The 21,223-nt window shown below is 44.0% G+C and overlaps 1 protein-coding gene across 1 annotated transcript in view; it reads right to left on the reverse strand.

Annotated features, from left to right (window-relative positions):
- Positions 1-8,232: 8,232 nt before the first annotated feature.
- The window catches only part of fgfrl1a (fibroblast growth factor receptor like 1a), a 209,562-nt gene continuing 196,571 nt past the window's right edge, over positions 8,233-21,223 (reverse strand). Inside the window, exons 8-11 of the mRNA XM_079499303.1 lie at positions 18,501-18,815; positions 12,098-12,270; positions 11,690-11,870; positions 8,233-11,054 (exon numbers count right to left, since the gene is read on the reverse strand). Of these exons, the coding sequence (XP_079355429.1) occupies positions 10,594-11,054; positions 11,690-11,870; positions 12,098-12,270; positions 18,501-18,815 (1,130 nt within the window). The 3' untranslated portion in view covers positions 8,233-10,593. The remainder of the gene's footprint in view (positions 11,055-11,689; positions 11,871-12,097; positions 12,271-18,500; positions 18,816-21,223) is intronic.

A 21,223-nucleotide genomic window follows, 5' to 3' on the forward strand; every position in this document is an offset into this window, starting at 1 on the left:
TTTTACTATACGATTATTATGAAAACTTTAGTTACTAGTTACTTTGTAGATTAAGTTATTATTACAAAACACACTTCAGCCCTATATATTCCGCTAATTCCGGCCATTTGAAAATCCTCAAGCTCACACTCATCAGAAAAGCGCATATTGTAGATCGCTATTTTAAAAATATTTGTATTTATATACATTTTGAACTTGGGACATTCTGCACAACCTTTAGCTTTTGGTAGGCTACTTTAAGTACATTTTGAAGCCGATACCTTTGTACTTTTACTCAGGTACATTTTGACTACGGGACTTCTACTTGGAACAGAGTATATCTACATTGCAGTATTGATACTTTTACTTAAGTAAAACTTGAGAGTATTTCTTTCATCACTGATGGTTTCCTAGTTCTCATGGTTGTCTAGAACTAAAACCCCTAATCAGCAGGTTTTTGGGGCCCCTGCCCTGACCAAGACATGTGTAACCCCATGCTCTGCTTTATGCAAACATTCGCCTTGCTATCTTAATAATAATACAACCCAGGGGGGAGCAAAGGGGTGAGAGTAGTTATCTTGCAACTATTGTGTCCGATTTCAAAGCTGTTTCATGGGTCCAGACCTTACCTGGCAAGATGATAAGCTTAATAATGCCTGAAACTTCTCGGATATCTGAAACCATCAGTCTGACAGAAGTGACACATTGTCAAAGCACTGCAACAAAGTAAAAGAACAGAAAAAGCTAAAACAAATGTAAACTACCGGTAACTGAGGAATAGGTCACTCTGCATATTAAGCATCTGTAGAGTTCATATTATGCAGATGTGCTTGGTCAGAACCTTTGACTTGAAGTTATATTATACTCTACCATACAGACTGGACACATTTTAATTGTATAGGCATATTCATTAAATAAAAGTTACATAGTGCCACTTTAAGTCTTTCTATTGAGCCTGTTTTAGATCATAATATTTTGTTTTCATGATGTCACGTATTGTGTAGAACCACTATACTGTACGTGCACGTGGTACAATTTGCATTAATAAGCGACAAACTTGTCAAGTTTGGTACTGTAGGCCGATGCTCAGGAATGCATTGGTCTCTGAGAAAATATGGTATAACTCATGTTTACACTTGCAACGCTATGTATATTTCCCATGTCTCAAATAAGTCTCAGTTGTGTGCTAAAACCCTTTCCCCAAAGGTCTTGTCTTGTATCTGGCGCCCTTTAAAAAAATAACAGGATAACATGCGGACCCCCTTGAAAACGAGATGTTTCATCTCAAGGGATTGTTCCTAATAAAGACATTTCTGACATGTGCCCATAGTCTGCTCAAAATATGGCCAGTGTGTTGAGAAGGCATAGCCTAATAATGGGTAAAGCTGTGAAGATATGACTTATTTTGTGATCTAAATTAGATCAGTGGTTCTCAAACATTTTCATGACCCACAAATTAATATGTGTTTGGCATAGGCTATTATTTGGATGGGGCGTCCGCAGACCCCCCATCTGAACATATTTTGTGCCAGGAACCCCCATACAAAATGTTTCAAAAATACAAATAAATAAATAAATATTAGTTTCAATATTATTTTGAAAACAGCCAAATCTACAAGCTCACATCGCTTCACTATGCGATTGCCAGGACTATATATGACTATGTTAAAGTGGTTAAACTGATTTTGATGTGATATCTACACGTTTTGCTTGGGACGCCCCCAAAGGTCCCTGGACTGCACTTTGAGAACCACTGTTCTAAAAACGGGGCTACCATACAGTATTTGTCATTATAAGACTAGACCACTTGATGGCGCCAACCTCCACGGATACCTTCTTTCCACCACAGTGGGTAAGCCTTTTGACCACAGCTTCCTCTGATAGGGATCTGTGTGGACACATGGTGGATGTAATGCATTTACCAGGATGAGGAGAGCTTGAAGAGAAGAGCTCCAACACAAAGATGTGTGTGCATGTGTGCAGTCTGTGCACATACATGTACATACCTATACATGCGTACGTACAAACCCATACACACAGAAAGGCAGATCTATTGTGTTTGAGAGGAAGAGAGGCTGTATAGGGGCCATTTCAGAGGAGCAGGTGAGGGTGGGCCAAAGGCTCTATTGATGTTCTCTCTAATAATGCTCTCTCTCCCTCTCTCACACACACACACACACACACACACACACACACACACACACACACACACACACACACACACACACACACACACACACACACACACACACACACACACACACACACACACACACACACACACACACACACTAGACTGTGGTACGCATGCACGCACGCACACGTCCCGCATGTGAAGGCGGCAAGCTTTGAAGGGGCCCGGACGGTCTTCTTTGACTGTCCCATGCATGCTTGAATGATGTCAGCACGGCTGTGGAAAGATTCCTTTCCTGTTGTGCGCGTGCGCGTACACACACACACACACTCTCACACACACATGTACACCGTGTCACACATGCAATCAATGTCTCACACACTCTCTTTCGCCATGCGATGCCGATGCACGCATACTGTATAGGCTACACATGGACACTTTTTCCGCACATATCTTTGTACACACAGCAGCACATGCTCACTCCTGCCTCTCTCTATGACACACACACACACACACACACACACACACACACACACACACACACACACACACACACACACACACACACACACACACACACACACACACACACACACACACACACACACACACACACACACACACACACACACACACACACACACACACACACACACACACACTTGGCAGGATGTGCAGGGAGAAGAAGGGGCCGAAAGACAACACCGAGATTAGGAGGCTTTTGTCACGGCTCTGTGGCAGACATTAAAGGCCTTGGCTCCCTTCCCCTTTGCCAGACTTCTCTCTTTTCTCACTCTGTTGGTCTGCATCCCTCTCTTTTCACCAGGGAAGGTAAACATTGTGTACGGAGGGAGGGAGCGAGGGACTGAAACCGCCTGCTGCCCCCTTTTAGCCTGCTTTTTGTTTCTTTTTGTTGTCTTGGCTTTAACGGTGGCTTTGTGGCCGGGAGGAGAGCAGGAGAGGTATGCAAACAGAACAGAGCATCAATACTGCCAGGTGTGTGTGTGTGTGTGTGTGTGTGTGTGTGTGTGTGTGTGTGTGTGTGTGTGTGTGTGTGTGTGTGTGTGTGTGCGCACACACGCACGCGTGTATTATTATACTTGTTGTGAGGGCCGAATGTCCCCACAACTATAGTAGAATTTGAGAAATAGACGTAGAGGACACATTTTCTGGTCCTCACAAGAGAATTGGCCGTTTTATCGTAAGAACAGATTTTGGGGAGTTATGCTGACAATGAGGAGAAGAGTCAGGGTGGGGTTAAGAAGAGGTTTAGGTTCAGTGGTTAGGGTTGGAATTATATGCCTGATTTATACTTGGGTGTCACACACCAAAAATAGTCGATCTTCAAGCAAACATTGCATTAAAAAAATGCTGTTCATGGTCCTCACAAGTGTAATAATACATACTAGTGTGTGTGTGTGTGTGTGTGTGTAATGTATTTGTGTTGTGTATTCATGCATCTGCACGGGAGCGAGTCTTTTTAAACAGTGTGTGTACAACTCATGCATCTCTCCAGTGCACGTGAGCTTGCACGTATACTGTATGTACAGTACACCTCATGTGCCCCCCATGTTTGTAGATATTTGTGTTTGTATGTTCCTTTCCCAGCTGCGTGTTTGTGTGCACACACATGTGCAATCTGCAGTTGTGCACTGTGCACGTGTCTTCTTCATGCACATCCACCCATGCAGGAGTGTGTGTGTGTGTGTTTGTGTATGAGAGTTGATCTGTTACCCAGGTGTTGCTCAGTTGCTGCATATGTGTTTATTTCCCAGGTGTCTGTCACAGCCTGTGAGAATGTGTGTGTGTGTGTGTGTGTGTGTCTTTGCCCAGGTGTATGTGACTGTGCGTGTGTGTGTTGTGTGTGAGTGAGAGAGTTCTTCATGGTCACTGACTCCATTCACCTGAGAGCTGCATTCACAGTGCCAGTAAAAAGCCCTGTTGGACAGCTTCTCTTCATCACCAACCACAGCTGCTGTTGACTCAACGGCACAGGAATCTCCTCAATGGATTCACACCCTGCTGCCCTGCCAATCCCCCCCCCCCCCCCCCCCCACCTCTGCATGAGCGCGGCAAGGCCTGCAAGACCACGAGGTCTGAATAGCTGAGGGCTTCACCCTAAACAACAAAAAGGGAAAAGGTTCCGTATCACCGTTCCTGAAACCATTTTGGAGCTAGCTCTTTACGCAAATATTTCTACTGCAGCAGAGCACCAAACATCTTACCCTTGATTCGAATCAAAGAACCTCGCCGTTTTTTTAATTCTTAATGGACCGGCCTGATTGCTATTAGTCATACTACTTAAAGTGGTTAAAATGTCAGGGGGAAAGGGGTGGGGGGGGGTTCAACTTTGTCAGATGTAAGAAGGGGGAGTTCATTCAACCTCCAAGGGGAAAAAAAGGTCGGAGAAACCTTACTGCAGCCTATGTTTTATAATAATAATCCAAATCTGCAAAGTAAAGTTGTAGTGGAGTAAAAACTACAACATTTGGCTCTGAGATGTAGAAGTAAAAGCATAAAAAAATGTAATATAGGCCTACTTACGTAAAGTAAAAAATACCTTAACATTGCACTTAAGTAGAACACTTGGTTTCCTTAGTTCCATTCCTCATGTGTCTAGTGGGGTGACGGGTGAGCTCTACATGTCTGTCAGCAGCCTGGTTGTGTGTCATCCTCCCTTCAACCTTTCCACCCAGCGGTTTCCCCATCATCTCTCCTCTTATCCTGGCCCTTCTGTCCTCCCCTCTTCAACGTGGGGGGATTATGATCCGCCACGTCGTCAGCAGCACAGAATGAACAACACAAACACAGACGGCGTCGTCTCATCACACAGTGGAATCAAACAGAGTCTTATTGCAGTGGTTCTCAACCTTTTCAGGCTGCGACCCCCCAAAACAATCCTATTTGAACTGGGGACCCCCCCAAAACTATCATATTTGAACTGGGGACCCCCCCAAAACAATCCTATTTGAACTGGGGACCCCCCCAAAACAATCCTATTTGAACTGGGGACCCCCCCAAAACAATCCTATTTGAACTGTGGACCCCCCAAAACAATCCTATTTGAACTGTGGACCCCCCAAAACAATCCTATTTGAACTGTGGACCCCCCAAAATAATCGTATTTGAACTGTGGACCCCCCAAAATAATCGTATTTGAACTGGGGATCTCTCACCCTGCAAAGCCCTTCGAATTGTAGGAGTTGTTGGGGACGTTTACATACATTTAGTTTGACTTGGTTCCACAGATACATATTTATTTATATTATTAGAGCTTGTACATCACATTCACAATTTTTGCCTCTTTCTTATACTAGGTATAGGATGCTAAACCAGGGCCTCAGCCTGCCTCGTCTACCTGCTCCCTCACTTCTTTCAACAGTGTCTACCGCTCCTTAACCCATTAAGACCGGGTATCCGTGTCATTTTAGATTTAGCTATGTATATTAATCACATTCGGCTATTAAAAACTAGCAGATACAAGTGCATAGCGTGCTATTTTTTGAAAAGCTTTGAACATAATGTACAAATATATACGTTTTTAAAGCGAACATTTTTAACTCAAATCTTTGATTCAGGGGGTCCCTGGAACAAAATATTTTGAGTGGGGCTCGGCAGCCAAATACATATAATTGTAGGAGTCCTTGACATGAAAAGTTTTGAGAACCACTGAAAACAGGTTTTTCAGAAAACTTACATTTTGTAGAATCCGCCACAGGTCTTAATGCATTAAAGAGTCACAGGGAGGGAGGGGGGGGGGGAGCTGGGGGGGTACGTGGCCTTTCACACCCCTCAGTCCGTCTGTCTGTCCATCCACACGCAACGTCCATCTGTCATCTCTCTGGACAGACACGTTGACAGATGGAACGCCTGCTGCTGCTTCCAGCGCCGAAGTGCTACAACTATTTAGGGAAGGACGTTCTCTTGAAGACAAGTGGCAGGACTGGAGGGGGAATCCTTGTGTGTGTGTGTGCCAGAGAATGAGAGTAATAGAAAGAAAGTCCTTTCTCAACAAAAAGTGTGTAAAATCAAAGCGTGAGAAGTGTTCTCTGCAGGGTGATGAGCATTAACAAGAGAAAGAGAGCAATAGAATATTGTTGCCGTTAGGCAGAAACCAAACCATGCCTCTCCATATTTCAACGTTTTGTATTTTCTTTCATAATGCCCATGTGCAAAAGTAACGAAAAGCAGCCGATCAAGATTGGCTATTTACTCCAATCTACGTGAGTGGAAGTGGTAACAGCTAGGTGAAATGTGAAAGTAGTACTGAACAAATAATAACTAGATAGGGTTCATCGCAACACAGATTTTGTTTTTCCTATGTTTTAGGGCATACAATTATGTTTACACTTGACAGTGACAATATGCTTGCACTTGTTACTCTACATTACCATGGGAGCTATATGACATTCTTGTACTGTAGCAACGTCGGTTTAGTCTTATGCAGCTCCAATCTGTCGGTCAAAGATTTACCACACATCACATTTGGTATTACACAGATTAACTGTATTTTTTAATGGCACCAATAAAATGATTAAAATGTTTCCATGAGACAAATGCTTTTGCTCCAACGTGACAAAAATAATCTCTTGACCTAAATGACAAATATAGACTGTACAAGATTGTCGATACAATGATTATCGATAAGGTTTTGTATATTCCGACAGCACATTTAAATATCTTACATTGATGCGCAAGTAATATTTGCTACATAGCTTATGCTTTGACTACAAGACAAAATGTAATTTGTTCATGTGATTACCCTTCCTTTTTGGAAAGTCATAATCATATGTATGTATAAATCACATATATAATGCCCAATTATAGGAAAACAATCATGTCAAAAGCAAATAAATTAAATACACACATTGCCTTTTCAGAATTGTTAAGAATTGTTAAGTCTCAAACAGAATGGTAAGACTTGGAATTCTTAGTGGTGATGTATGGTCCGATTCTGAAATACCTGCAAAATGACTGGATAACCAACCATTAGATTCAATGCTAGGGTTATTATTCCGTTTCATAAACATGCTGGTGATAAATGCATGTTCTGAGCAGTCTCTCTCTAGATGGCAGTCTATTAGCTTTGACCCATACACTTCACATGGGGAGACAAGACAGAAAACGGCAAAAGAAAAGCTCAATGTGAGGACAGTTTACCGATACTTCTATTTCTAAAAAGAAACCCCTTAAAAGGTAGACTGAATGATGTAAGACACTTGAAGCTCCTATCGCCAGACATAACTTAATGAATACGTAGTCACATGCCGGTTTCTTGCACCGAAAATAGCCCGTCTACAAGCCCTTGTGAGATTGTAGATCTGCTATTTTCAGTGCGAGTCATGATGTGCAACCAAGTAAATTCAGGCTTCACACATTTCACTTGCCAAAGGCTACACATTATGTGTCATAAGCTGAAGTTCTGATTGGATGTTGATGTCCATAACTATTATTTTATTTTTATATTTTACTTTCAGACAGTTTCTGTCAGTCTGCTTCTTTACTTTCTTGTTTTCTTCTTTATATTTTAAAATAACCCTCGCCCCAGTTCTGCCATGTTTACATCACAGAGTATACCTTTCAAAGGGTGCTGAGATTTGAAGCAGTCGAAGGCATATAATAATACTATAAAACTTGAAACAGTTTTCAGATAGTGGTCAGATTCAAAAAACACAAACAGGAATAACAAGATGGCCACCTGAGAATTTAAGAGAAAAACAACAACAACAAGAGAACGTACTGCATGTCGCATTTGGCATTCCATAACAGAAGTATACTTAGCTGCATGTCGGTGACGGAAATAGCAGATCGGCTATTTTCGACGTGCGGCACACAGACACACAACCAAGCATAACCAAGGCAGTGTTGCCACATTTTGAGAGAGAAATAAGCAACCAGGTCTAGGAAAACAAGCCCAAAAGAAGCGACTTTAAAGCACTTTAAACCTAAACATGCATCGGATATTTGAAATTGAAAATAGCCGATCTAGTTCACAACCCATTGTGATGTGACGCTTTGAGAGCTTGTAGATCTGCTATTTTCAAAACAAATCTTGAGAATCTTTTTTAAAACATTGTAAAAATCTTGTATATGGGTCTCTGTCACAAAAGGAGGTTCGCGGACAATAGCCTACATGTAATCTTTTAATATATATATATATATATATATATATATATATATATATATATATATATATGGTGTTAGTCAGTGACAGCTGTAGTTGAAACAGGGCCTCTCCAATTCTTTCTTTGCTGCAGGTGAGGAATAGTACTGGCCCCACAACAAGCCGCTCCAACCAACGCTGCAAAATGAGCTGAACTTTAAAATACAGATTAGAGGATTTCTCAAACGAAGCATCTCTTTAGTGTCCCAAGTAATGAATGACTGCCAGTGTGCAATTTGTTCATCTCTCAAAGCATTTTCTTTTTGGCTATGGTCATAGCTACTCAGTGGATATTGCCATGCATATTACTCATCCCCCCTAAATGACTTTTGTTTCCTTTATATGGCTCTAAAGTGTGATAGTAATGGTAAAATACTGATATTCAATTAACTGAGCTACAACCCCAGCACTTTCTTTCCATTTCTCAGGCTGCACAGATCCTATAGCTGAGAAGACTGTGCCTGGGTCCAGACTTACAAGGCACCGAATGTCTCTAGAGGTCTTTTTTGTAATGAAATGTCTGTAGAGAGAAACAGAGCACATGCACCCTCTGTTTACCTCTGCTTCTGTCAGACAAACTGACCAGAGCTTTGTCGGGTTCGACTGTTATGCTTTGCTCGCCAACTATTACAACAAACACTTTGTGAACAGCGTTGGGTCCAAGTCTTTCAGTTTGATGTATCCAGGTTTGACACACGTCCAGCACCATCCACATCTCATAACAAGGTAGGGGTATTCGTCACATGCCCAACAATGCAAAAAGCAAATCTCTGAAATGTGGAAACATTTTTTTACAAGGCACCATTTCACGACGGGCACTGTTCAAAATCCCTTTGTGCTCTTGGCCTAAGAGGCTGACATTCTGACAGGAGACAATATCCTTGATCTTTCTCGCTGCTTCTGTTCCCGAGTGAGTGAACACCAAATGACACTGAAGGAAATGCCAAGCGTTTTCCTCCTGCGACGCAGATCTGTGCTGTACATTCACTCATCATACGGTCCAAAAAGAGTTAGGTACTGCAGCATTTCGGTTCTCTGAAATGAAGGGAATATAGAGGCTCTTCTGACTAAGCTCTGCTGCTTGTAAAATCTGTTTTTTTTCTCAGTCAATGTGTAGCCATTTGTAAATGATAATTGACGAGATACACAAAAATTAACGATGGTGGCTACAATGAAAAGTTCAATAGCAATGCAAAGTCTTTTTTTTTGCTACAAGTAGCCAGCTAGCAGCGTGACAGTTCACAGCGGGGTTTGAATTGATCCATGGTTCAGAAGGTTTCGTAAGGCTCAGATGGGCGGGTGGTTTAGTGGCGTCACTAGAAAGTGTGACAAGGGTTTGATTCTTTACAATCCAGGCCTGAGATACAAGCTTATGGTAATCTCATACAGTCCATACAGTACCTGTATATGCATTATTGCTCTTTGGAAGAAGTAGTCTTTTAAATGCCATGCCATTGATTTCATAGTCATTCTTGTATATTTCAGGGTATATGCCATTATTTACTGATTATGCTGTAGCTGTGACAAAGAACAAAGACACAGCAGCACACCATGGGAAACGATGAGGAGCTATTCAGGCACCCAAAGGCATTCATTTACTCTGAAACTATCCCACCTACTGGCGACTGATTGGCTTCCCTGGAGAGAGAACATTCAAGAGGTAAAGAATCATTGTATATACCGTATGTTCTCCTCCTTTACCTACTTGAGTAAATGTGTGTTGGCAGTGGAGGCAAACAGAGCACGACGGCAAATTGTATATTTGTCTTCCGAGTCCATGTGGATTCTTACTGCATGTGTGGCTTTCCGTGCTTCAAGCTCTCAGTGGTGGACAGTAACTTAGTACATTTACTCAAGCACCGTACAATTTGGTACTTTTATGTCCATACTTTATACTTCTACTCCACTCCATCATCAGAGAAAAATATTGTACTTTACTCCTTTTTACTTATTATGTATTAAAATATCAAATTACAAAACACACATTAACCAAATTAAGCCATAATTTATACTTTCTTTTACTTTTTGTCTTGTCTATTTTGTCAAAAATAGCAGATGTGCTATTCATGAAGAATACCGTAAGTATTCTGATGCCAATACTTTGCACTTTTACTCAAGTACATTTTCTCATTCTGGCCTTTCACTTGTAACGAGTATTACTACATTGCGGTATTGCTACTTTTTACTTAAGTAAACTATGGGAGTACTTCTTCCACCATGGGTCTTGATGAGAACAGTAACAGGATTATGTGTTGTGGCTGTAGACACAGGCAGGTAGTTGCCACTTGACAGACACTGATAAGCGCTAGCACCAACGCTAACACTGGTAGTGGATGTGCTGGTGCTGATGCACTTTCCCGTCCACGTGCGAGTGTGTGTGCGTGTGTATGTCCGTGTAGACTTTTGGGTAGACCTTGGGATTGGCCAATCCCACGCCTCCCCCCTGGGTGGTGGCCAATAAGAGCTGCTGCTGGTGGGCGACGTAGTCCTCGTAAGAAAGACAATCTTTATCCCCACTGGCCGGTTGCTGGGGGAGGGCGGAGCAGGTCCGGTCGCCACGGCTGGCCGCCGGGGGACGCTGGGAGCCGGACAGAGCCGAGGAGGAGGAAGATGAGGAGGAGGAGGAAGAGGAGGTGGAGCAGGTGCGTTTTGATTGGCAGAACCACAGGAGGGCGGTGCCTAAGATGAAGGCCAAGCCCGCCGGAATCCCGATGATGACTGGCCACGGGAGGCTGGGGCCCGTCGCCGTGGGAACAGGCGGCACGTAGGGCTTCAGGTCTGGGAGAGAGAGATGAGGTTTCCGAATGAAACGGCTTTCAGAATAAGATGCTTCGCCTATTAACACAACCGTTGCCGGGATTTCTTCAAAATAGGAGCTCTGGGGTGCCGGAAAGACATGGCCGCTTTTACTCGGAAACCCACGACCCGGAAACAATCCACTAAAACATTTTCACATTACATTGCTAGCTTACATTGCGATCGTTTTAATTTATACGATATATGATCCAAAAAGCGTTCATATTTTGCGGGAGAGACGGATGAGGAGCAGAAATGAAGCGCCAGTATATCGATCCGTTCAACACCACGGAGAGCGCCCTGGATTAGGAGAGACGAGTCATTCTTTCCACAGCGCTAACAGCTAAATCAATGGTAAGCTAACAATTGCCTAGAGTGTAGCATACGGTAGGCGAAAGGCGAACGGACAAATTAAAAAAAGGAAAATATTTAGAATATTCTTATCTCGCCCCGTATCATTGAGGATGCGCTAGGACGTGTGAGGACGTCGGATGCACCCCTCGGTTCGAGTCCCTAAGACGTTTCCAGACGTCCTATGTACAGAATGTGTTAAAAACAAACACAAATCTACCTACATATTACAGTGCACAGCACTGTAATGAAATGTATTGCCCCACCTGGTAGTACAGTGAGATAGGCGCTCCTGAAGCTATAGCCCATGGTGTTGGCTCCCAGACAGATGTACATGCCAGCATCCTCCTCCTTGGCCCTGGTTATCAGCAGCTTGTTGAGGTACGAGCCATCAGGGCGAGACCACACTTCCCCCGTAGGCAGCACCACAAAGCGGTGGTCCCCCACCTATGGAATCAAACCAAGGAATAGGGGTGCAACAGTTAATGGCAGAAAATGTTGTGAGCTTGTAGTTGTGCGCCACACTGGCACACAGCATGTATAAATCAGGCTTCAGCTGCAGACTGTGAAACGTTTGGGAACCACCGATCTATATATGAGTAGCGGGCCTGTGCAGTACTGCATGTGCGCTGTACTGTACTGTACTGTACTGTACTGTTCTGTACTGTACATACCTCAATGGTAGAGTTGTATTTGTTCTCGTCACCCGCCTCTACTCTCTTCAGCCACTGGATGACTGGCTTGACGTCACTGCGGACCTTACACTGGAAGGATGTGGTTCCCCCGTAGTCCACAGTGGTATTGACCGGGTGGGTGCCAGTCAGGATGGGCTTAGAGTTGGTACGCTCTGCAGGGGAGGGCGCCATGCGAGAGGGTGAAATGGAGAGAAAGAGAGTGGAGGGAGAGAAAGAGCGAGAACATATTTATTCAAACTGGTTTCCGACCCATATCACATTATAACTTTTCATATTAAAACAATATTTTGTAACGGGATGGTTAGCGGTGGTGATGACAGACAAGTTCATGAAGCACACACAGCACATGGTGTGGTCTGGAGGCCATTATTATTGTCATTGTATTCACCACAGAGAACCCTCTAATGGAAGCAGAACGAGGAAGCAGAGTCAGAGAAAGTACAATTTGTCCCGAGCCATTATTCTCAGAGTATCGGCTGTATTCAGGGAGCCTGGTCTTGAATACATACAGTCCATACCTGAAACAAAGACCTCATATTGTAAAGTCAGCCTTTTTCTTTTTCTTCAGTCTATGGGAGAGAATAAACACACCTGCCTTGGATATTCAGCAGTGCTTTTACAGTACATTATTATAATCGCACCTAAGTGTGACTTACAACGAAAAAATGTGAATCAATTTTTTACCATTTTGACAGTCTGTACATTCACCTGCACCTTGTTCCCAATACATTACACTATTTTACCCATGATACACCCAGGTTTGGATATGTTGGTGGGGATAGGGTGAGTGTATGCCTCTGCTTTTGATATCCCTGTTTCTGGTCATTCATTTGGATCACTGTGTGGCTTCTGGTCAGACTGAATTAAATTGTATGACTATTATATATTTTTGGGAAATGCAAACTGTCTGATATTAATGTTTGATAATATCGCAATATGTAACAATTTAATTTAACGCAATTTAGACCTGTGGCCTGCAAATGCCTTCACAATCTAAAACAGATTTTGCTATATCGGTGGTGCTCAAACCTTTCCATGTCGGCCTGGGCTGGCCTAATAGTCCAGGCACCAAGGCTGGTCATCCAGCCTGACAGCTTGTCAAAAAAAAAAACGTTCCATGTCAATGGGCCCCCAAATTTGCATTTGCCCGTGGACGCTCATCTGGAAATATTATGTTCCAAGGCAAGGACCCCCAGAAACAAAATTTTAGTTAAAAATGTTCGCTTAATAATAATAATAATAATAATAATAATAGCAGATATAAAAGTATAAAATAATAGTTAAAGTGGCTAAACTTTCAAATGATACAGGTGCTTCCCCAGTTGTAATGGGTAAAAATCCAGTAGTGGGACTGGATACGCTAGGGTTAACGCCACAATGGCCACACACAAGAGCTAATAAATATCCTTGTGTATCCAAATATACATTGCACCTTGAGAAGGAAGCAAGCTTCCACTGGGTATTTATAATGTTCTACATCTCATTCATACTGAGGCTGGAACAGACAAGGTGACATACTTGGCTCTACTAAATGGAAACAATCCTAGCCTTACCAAATCACCTATATGTGGCCCCCAAATAATAAGAAGCTGGGAATGCCATGTGTGCATTTGGCAGAAATATTTTCTTTTCTTTCTTTTCTTCTTTTTTGCAGTAGTGGTTGGTTAATACTCTGTAAGAGCACACTTTTGTTTTTACTTATTTTTACAGGGATTCCCAAACTGTGGTGTGTGCACCCCCTGGGGTGCAAAAGCTGCCTCTAGAGGGTGCTTGACATTAATAGTGTAATGGTGGTACTGGTGTCATAATTGTACATTACTAACATTAGGTATCTACACAAGGATATTTCTCTGAACTTGGACTTCACCAAACAAAGGTCAGTTCACTTTCTTTCTTTTTGAACCATGTGAGAAGGTCATATTCACTGGTAAACATATGGTAACATTTTACTGCACCGAAATGGAGAAATCACAATTCACAATCACCTAATAAAAGAATCAACTTGTGTACTATGAACCTATGGAAAATGTATTGGAAGCATACAATAGTACTTTATTAGGTACTAAACGGTGTATTCATTGAAGCGCTTCACAATGTGCATTACATTCACCCATTCACCAAGCAGTTAGGGGTTACGTACAACCAATTAGGTATAGAGATGGAGTAATAGCATTGTCTTTCTCCTTGAATGTACATGAGGTGTACGGCTGGGAACGGAAAAATATATCATAACTGACATTTAGAACATTTTGTGATGATCAACAAGCAGTTTTTGTTGTTCTTGAGAGCTTGTAGAGCTGCTATTTTCACTATTTAACAAAGATAATCGTTCATTAATCGTAAATTAATTTGAGGCAATGAAACAATGGTAATAGTGATTGGGAGGTGGTGTCGCCCGGCCCTAGTAGAGAGGTGCGAGTTAAACATGATGTACTGTATGAATGCTTTCTTCCACCACAGGAGTCGAGTCCTTCAGCTCCGCTACCCAGAGGAGTCCTTCAGCTCCGCTACCCAGAGGAGTCCTTCAGTTCCGCTACCCAGAGGAGTCCTTCAGCTCCACTACCCATAGGAGTCCTTCAGCTCCGCTACCCAGAGGAGTCCTTCAGCTCCGCTACCCAGAGGAGTCCTTCAGTTCCGCTACCCAGAGGAGTCCTTCAGCTCCACTACCCATAGGAGTCCTTCAGCTCCGCTACCCAGAGGAGTCCTTCAGCTCCGCTACCCAGGAGTCCTTCAGCTCCGCTACCCAGAGGAGTCCTTCAGCTCCGCTACCCAGAGGAGTCCTTCAGCTCCGCTACCCAGGAGTCCTTCAGCTCCGCTACCCAGAGGAGTCCTTCAGCTCCGCTACCCAGAGGAGTCCTTCAGCTCCGCTACCCAGAGGAGTCCTTCAGCTCCGCTACCTAGAGGAGAGGAGTCCTTCAGCTCAGCTACCCTTAGGAGTCCTTCAGCTCCGCTACCTAGAGGAGTCCTTCAGCTCCGCTACCCAGAGGAGTCCTTCAGCTCCGCTACCCAGAGGAGTCCTTCAGCTCCGCTACCCAGAGGAGTCCTTCAGCTCCGCTACCCAGAGGAGTCCTTCAGCTCCGCTACCCAGAGGAGTCCTTCAGCTCCGCTACCCAGAGGAGAGGAGTCCTTCAGCTCAGCTACCTAGAGGAGTCCTTCAGCTCCGCTACCCAGAGGAGTCCTTCAGCTCCGCTACCCAGAGGAGTCCTTCAGCTCCGCTACCCAGAGGAGTCCTTCAGCTCCGCTACCCAGAGGAGTCCTTCAGCTCCGCTACCCAGAGGAGTCCTTCAGCTCCGCTACCCAGAGGAGTCCTTCAGCTCCGCTACCCAGAGGAGTCCTTCAGCTCCGCTACCCATAGGAGTCCTTCAGCTCCGCTACCCATAGGAGTCCTTCAGCTCCGCTACCCATAGGAGTCCTTCAGCTCCGCTACCCAGAGGAGTCCTTCAGCTCCGCTACCCAGAGGAGTCCTTCAGCTCCGCTACCCAGAGGAGTCCTTCAGCTCCGCTACCCATAGGAGTCCTTCAGCTCCACTACCCATAGGAGTCCTTCAGCTCCGCTACCCAGAGGAGTCCTTCAGCTCCGCTACCCAGAGGAGTCCTTCAGCTCCGCTACCCTTAGGAGTCATTCAGCTCCGCTACCCAGAGCTGTAGAACTAACTGCTTCTGTTTCTCATTCTGCATTCCTCTGTTCCTCCACTCTATAGCCCAACAACTGGAAATGAGTGGCAGCTGAGTGAATCTTTGCTGATGGATAAAATGTCACATTTGACACGAGTGAACAGCGTATTGATTTACTTCCCTTCTACGTGCTTGTGTGTGCATGCCTGTGTGTGTGTGTGTGTGTGTGTGTGTGTGTGTGTGTGTGTGTGTGTGTGTGTGTGTGTGTGTGTGTGTGTGTGTGTGTGTGTGTGTAAACATGTGTCTTTGAGGAAAGGCTACAGCTGTGGTTTAATCTGGAACAGATGTGCCGGGTAGAGAGAGACGCTAGACTAGAGCTCTCAACACACAACAGTCACACTCAGCACTGCATAGCTCAACACACATGCATGCATTGCACACATGCACTTACATACATACATGCGTGCGCGCACACACGCACACGCACACATCAATGATCCTACTGCTGAACAATTCTTGCTGGTTTTTGACAAAAAAAAACAAAAGCAAAAATAGAAAATGTACAAGCTTGAAGAGTTTTCAAAACTGTTCAAAAACAGCAGATCTACAAGCTTGCAGGCAGTGAGGCTGTGAGCTTGTAGTAAATCTACTAAAATATCTGCTTGTATATCTGCTAAAATTACACAGCTGCTTTACCGGTTTTAATGGGACGCCAGGTTGAAAGTTGTTAATTTGACCTAAATTCACTAAAACTCACTGGCAATGAATAGTGGCGTACAATAACGTGTTCTTTTTTTCCAGGGCGCTTTCCAAACGCAGCCACCTGCACATTCCTTCTCTCACATCAGTGACATTTATTGACCAGTGGTGATCAATAAATGCCACTGGAGTGAAAGAATGAGTCTCATGTGTGTCTGCAAGCCATGTGCTGCTGCCTGGCTGCACATTATGATCGGATGCTAAATGTACATACTGTGTATGGGCATGAATAAATATCACCATATAGTTATACGAGTATGTGATATACAGTACTATAATATGACATGTATTGAATGAATGTCAAAACACTGCCGAGGCATATTTCTGGGCAGCTAGAATAACGTGTTTCTGATTGACACATTTCAGATGTGATGTCTCTTCCTTGCCTTGCCGTCTTTATTTAAAAAAAAATGTGTGCAACTTATGTATAATTGATGTTTTGTTATTCAACATCTTCCACTTTCCACGCTCTACTGTTATGATTACCCATTTTGTAACTGAAATTCGTGGTCTAGAGAGGAGTGATGTCGACTCCGTAGACAAATGAAAAACAGAAGTAGTACGCAGTCATGGCATTGCCTCTTTAAAGGTCACAGGTCTGATGTCAGAAAAAGCCCCTCTCCCCCAAAAAACAAAACAAACTACAAACAAATGTATGTAGCCTTAGTTTCGTTATAAAAGCCACACTACCCCTAATACAAACCAGCCTGTCATTCCACTATGAAGATAAATCAATGCATATTGTACCATGGTGTGGTGGTCAGTGCTGGTGGAGGATCAAAGCACACCAGAGTTTTCTCTCTCAGGCATCTCCTTCTCAATGGGCCTCATTCACAAAGCTCTATCCTAAACGTCTACTAGATTTTAGTATAGGATTAGGTTTAGCCTGGAATCCAGCCTCATTCGCTACGTTCGTCTCTTTCTCACTTCGCTACTCAGTCTGCCAGAGTCCTATTTGACTCGCATTTCCATTGGACTCCCCCCCCCCCCCCCCGCCCTGTGAAGTGAGGGGAAAATAGCCTAATCTAGCAAGCAGTCCCAGGCTAGTATAGGTTTGCTACCCAGTAAAGACCAACATCTGATTCATGAAAGTCTGTGTAAAGCCTTTATCTGTGCGCATCTCGGGTGTATCAGATGATTAACTCTGCCTGTTTGTAAAAAATAAAATGCACGTTCATGTGTTGTACACCATTTCCATTGTTCCATACCATATTCAACACCATTAAAGGCAACTGGAATATCCAACGTGAGGCCAACGTCACGTGAACAAAGTACATTGCTCTCATGTTTAAATGAGAGGGGAAAAATGACATAATTTAATATCAAAGGACAAAATAATAGGCTAATAAAGCAATATTATATAAAAACTAATTCGGAACAATTGCTCACCTTTGATGAGGTAAAACAAAAGAAAAACAAACAAAAACTATAATGCTAGAATCCAGGACATACTGGAATGCCGCAATCGGATTATGGATCAGAGTTTATTGATCACTGAAGAGAAAACAGTCCTTTGGATTAACATATTGTTGGGCTGAAACCTTTTATTATTATTTTATTTTTTTTAAGATGTATTTTTTGGCTTTTTATGCCTTTTATTGAGTTGGTAGACAGGGAAACGGGGAGAGATGGGAGTGACACGCCGCAAAGGCCGTCGGGATCGGGACTCGAACCTACTCGGGCTACATTAGAGCCTAGGGGCTCAATTTTCGTCACGCTAAACCCCTTATCCTTAAACTTCTTTGCCTTTTTTTTACTATTTTGCAAAACATTTTTGAATAGTTAAAATGGCCAGTCTACAAGCTCACAACGTGTCGATGTAGATTGGCTAGTTGAACTATTCAAAAATGTTTTTCAAAATAGTAAAAAAAGGCAAAGAAGTTTAGGGATAAGGGGTTTAGCGATGACGAAAATGGAGCCCTATGCTATGTGCCCGGACTGCTAGGCCAGAGCCTTGCATTTGGCATTGTGAGCTATTGCAAGATATTTTGTACTATAGATGTACTCACGTATGACTTCCACCTTGTAGGTGGCGTTGATCTCGCCTGCTCTGTTGGATACGTGGCAGGTGTACTTCCCGCTGTGCTCTGGCGTCAGGTTCTTTAGACTCAGCGTCCATTTCTTCTTCTTCTGCCCTTCTCCTTCGGCTCCTCCTGCTCCGGTCGCGCCTCCTTCCTCCCCGTCCAGCGGGCGGCTGTCCTTCAGCCAGACAATGTCGGGACGCGGGTTTCCGCTCGCTGAGCACTTCAGCCGCACAGAGCTCCCGACGGGGCGCGCAATGACGCGCTTCCGCATCTTGGCCGGCTGGGTGAACCGCGGACGCACTGCAGGCCGGAGTGAGAGAGAGTGAGAGAAAGAGAGATAAGAAAGATAGAGAGAGAAGAAATGACATAATGCAGGTTAGTTATTAGCAGTCATCTAGGGCAGGGGTTCTCAACATTTTTGGCTGGGGACTCCCGGAAGTGCTTTGGCCATGTCGCGCTCAAACTCTTGTGATTCACAGATCTACAAGCACACAATTATTGGTGGTGTGTTCACTGTGATGCAATATGAGCATGTAGATCGGTTGTTTCAAAACAGCCGATCAGGGAGGTGAAAAACTTTAATGGGGGGAAAAAACAAAACATCCTGCTTGGCACATACATTCACCACAGAGTGAGTTTACCACAACATTCACTCGCTCTCTCTCTCTCTCTCTCTCCCATACAAGGAGAAAAAGAGAGAACCATTGTTTCGCTGGGGTTTGGTGAAATCGGGGCCGCACAGCAGATGGAGAAAAAGGAAAGCGAGAGAGAGAGAGAAAGAGAGAGGTAAAAAGAGGAATAAATCAGTTACAGGGAGGTTTTATATTTACAAGCAGTGTTCCGCCTTCCAGTGCAGCAGAAGGAGAACAGATTTGAAAACGTCCTGGAATCATCACGAGAATTCTGACACCTTTACTGGACAGTAGGGGCCATCAGAGCCATAATATCTGGAAAGGTTCTGACATGGAAGGAGGTCTGTGTGGGTCTAAGCCTCCAGCGTGTCTTCCCGGACTGTAAATTGTGTTGCTATTGAGTAATATCAGCCAAAACTAACAACTACCGGCTTGGCGTTTCCATATCAGCCCAGCTGTTAGCTCTGCTTTAGTTTGTTGTGAATCTGCTCCGTTCTTCCGCCTGTCTGGCTGTTGTTGCGGAAGAACGGACCTAATGCTTGCTAATGCTTACAACCCAGTATATCCATGTACACAATACTGTACATACACATCCGATACACAGCCAGAAAACGTATCAGAATATCTCTAGAAAGAATGGTAATCTACAACCTATTCATTCACCCTCCCCTCACTATGGTCCATTAAATCCAAGCAATGATTTAACATAACATCACACAATGAATAACATAACCCTCCACTCAACTCCCAGCCCTGGGGAACGCCATTACTGATATAGGTTTCATTGTAGCTGTAAATTTAGGCGACTAAAGAAGTTTTAAAAATGTTTTAAGGACCCCCAGTTTGGGATGTATTAGGGCCACGGACCCCCATAACTCTGAGGGTGTACAAACAGAACCAAATGCGGACCGTTTGTACACTCTCAGAGTTCACACACACACACACACACACACACACACACACACACACACACACACACACACACACACACACACACACACACACACACACACACACACACACACACACACACACACACACACACACACACACACACACACACACACACACACACACACACACACACACACTTTGAGAACCACTGCTGTAGAATAGACCACAGAGTCCACACAATTGGGATTGAGAAGTACTGACTGACACACAGTAGACACTCAGACAGCTTAACATAACCGTATATATCCATTAATGCAGCCACATCCCTCCTAACTAAAAGACTAACAACAGATCAAAGAGTAAAGGAGCCCAGTCCGCAGGGAGGAGTGCTTGGTTTTTATATCCCCAATGTTCTCGCTGCAGCAGATATCCATCAGCCGGGGCAATAAATCACGCTGGAACTATACAGTGTGTCTTAGGATTGGGCTATTATTCCAGCTCCGGGTAAACAAACAGGGGGAAGAGTAATGTGACAGGGTTGCACACTTTAGATCCGGAGGTATTTCGCATGTGGCAGCATTGCTCAGCGGAATATAACTCCCACCCGGCCGAAACCAAGGGCCGATGGCTGGGCCGGCTGACAAAACAAACATACCCCAAAAGGATTAAAAGTCTTGCCGCCGCCTCGTTCCTGAGAAAGAAAAAACAGAAGAAGGCTGCTGCACTGTAGCTGAACTGTGACCAGACACAGTTAATAGAGAGGAGGAGGGGGCGGTGAGAGAGAGCTGATCAGGAAGAAAGGGGAGAGAGTGACAGAGAGACAGATGGAGAGGGAGAGAGAGAGAGAGATACAGGGAGGTGGAGAAGAAAATGGAACAAAGACGAGGGGAGAGAGGGATCCAATGATCAGAGACGCATGGACAGACAGATATATACTGTATATACTGTAGATAGAAACATACATAGAAACAGAGACATACATAGATTAGAGAGATAGCTGGTAAAAGATCAAAACATGTGCGTGAGAGGTCAAGGGGCAGTGGAGAGGAGACCACAGGGAGACTAGAAAAAGAAAGAGAGTGAACCAAAGTGTTGGAGGAGAGGGAGAGAGAGAGGGCGGGGCTGTGAAGGGGCTCAGTGGGACCACTTTACCCCAACAATTTACAGTGTAAAAATACTTCT

The sequence above is a fragment of the Electrona antarctica genome (genome assembly GCF_951216825.1).
Source record: "Electrona antarctica genome assembly, chromosome: 1".
Lineage (NCBI taxonomy): Eukaryota > Metazoa > Chordata > Actinopteri > Myctophiformes > Myctophidae > Electrona > Electrona antarctica.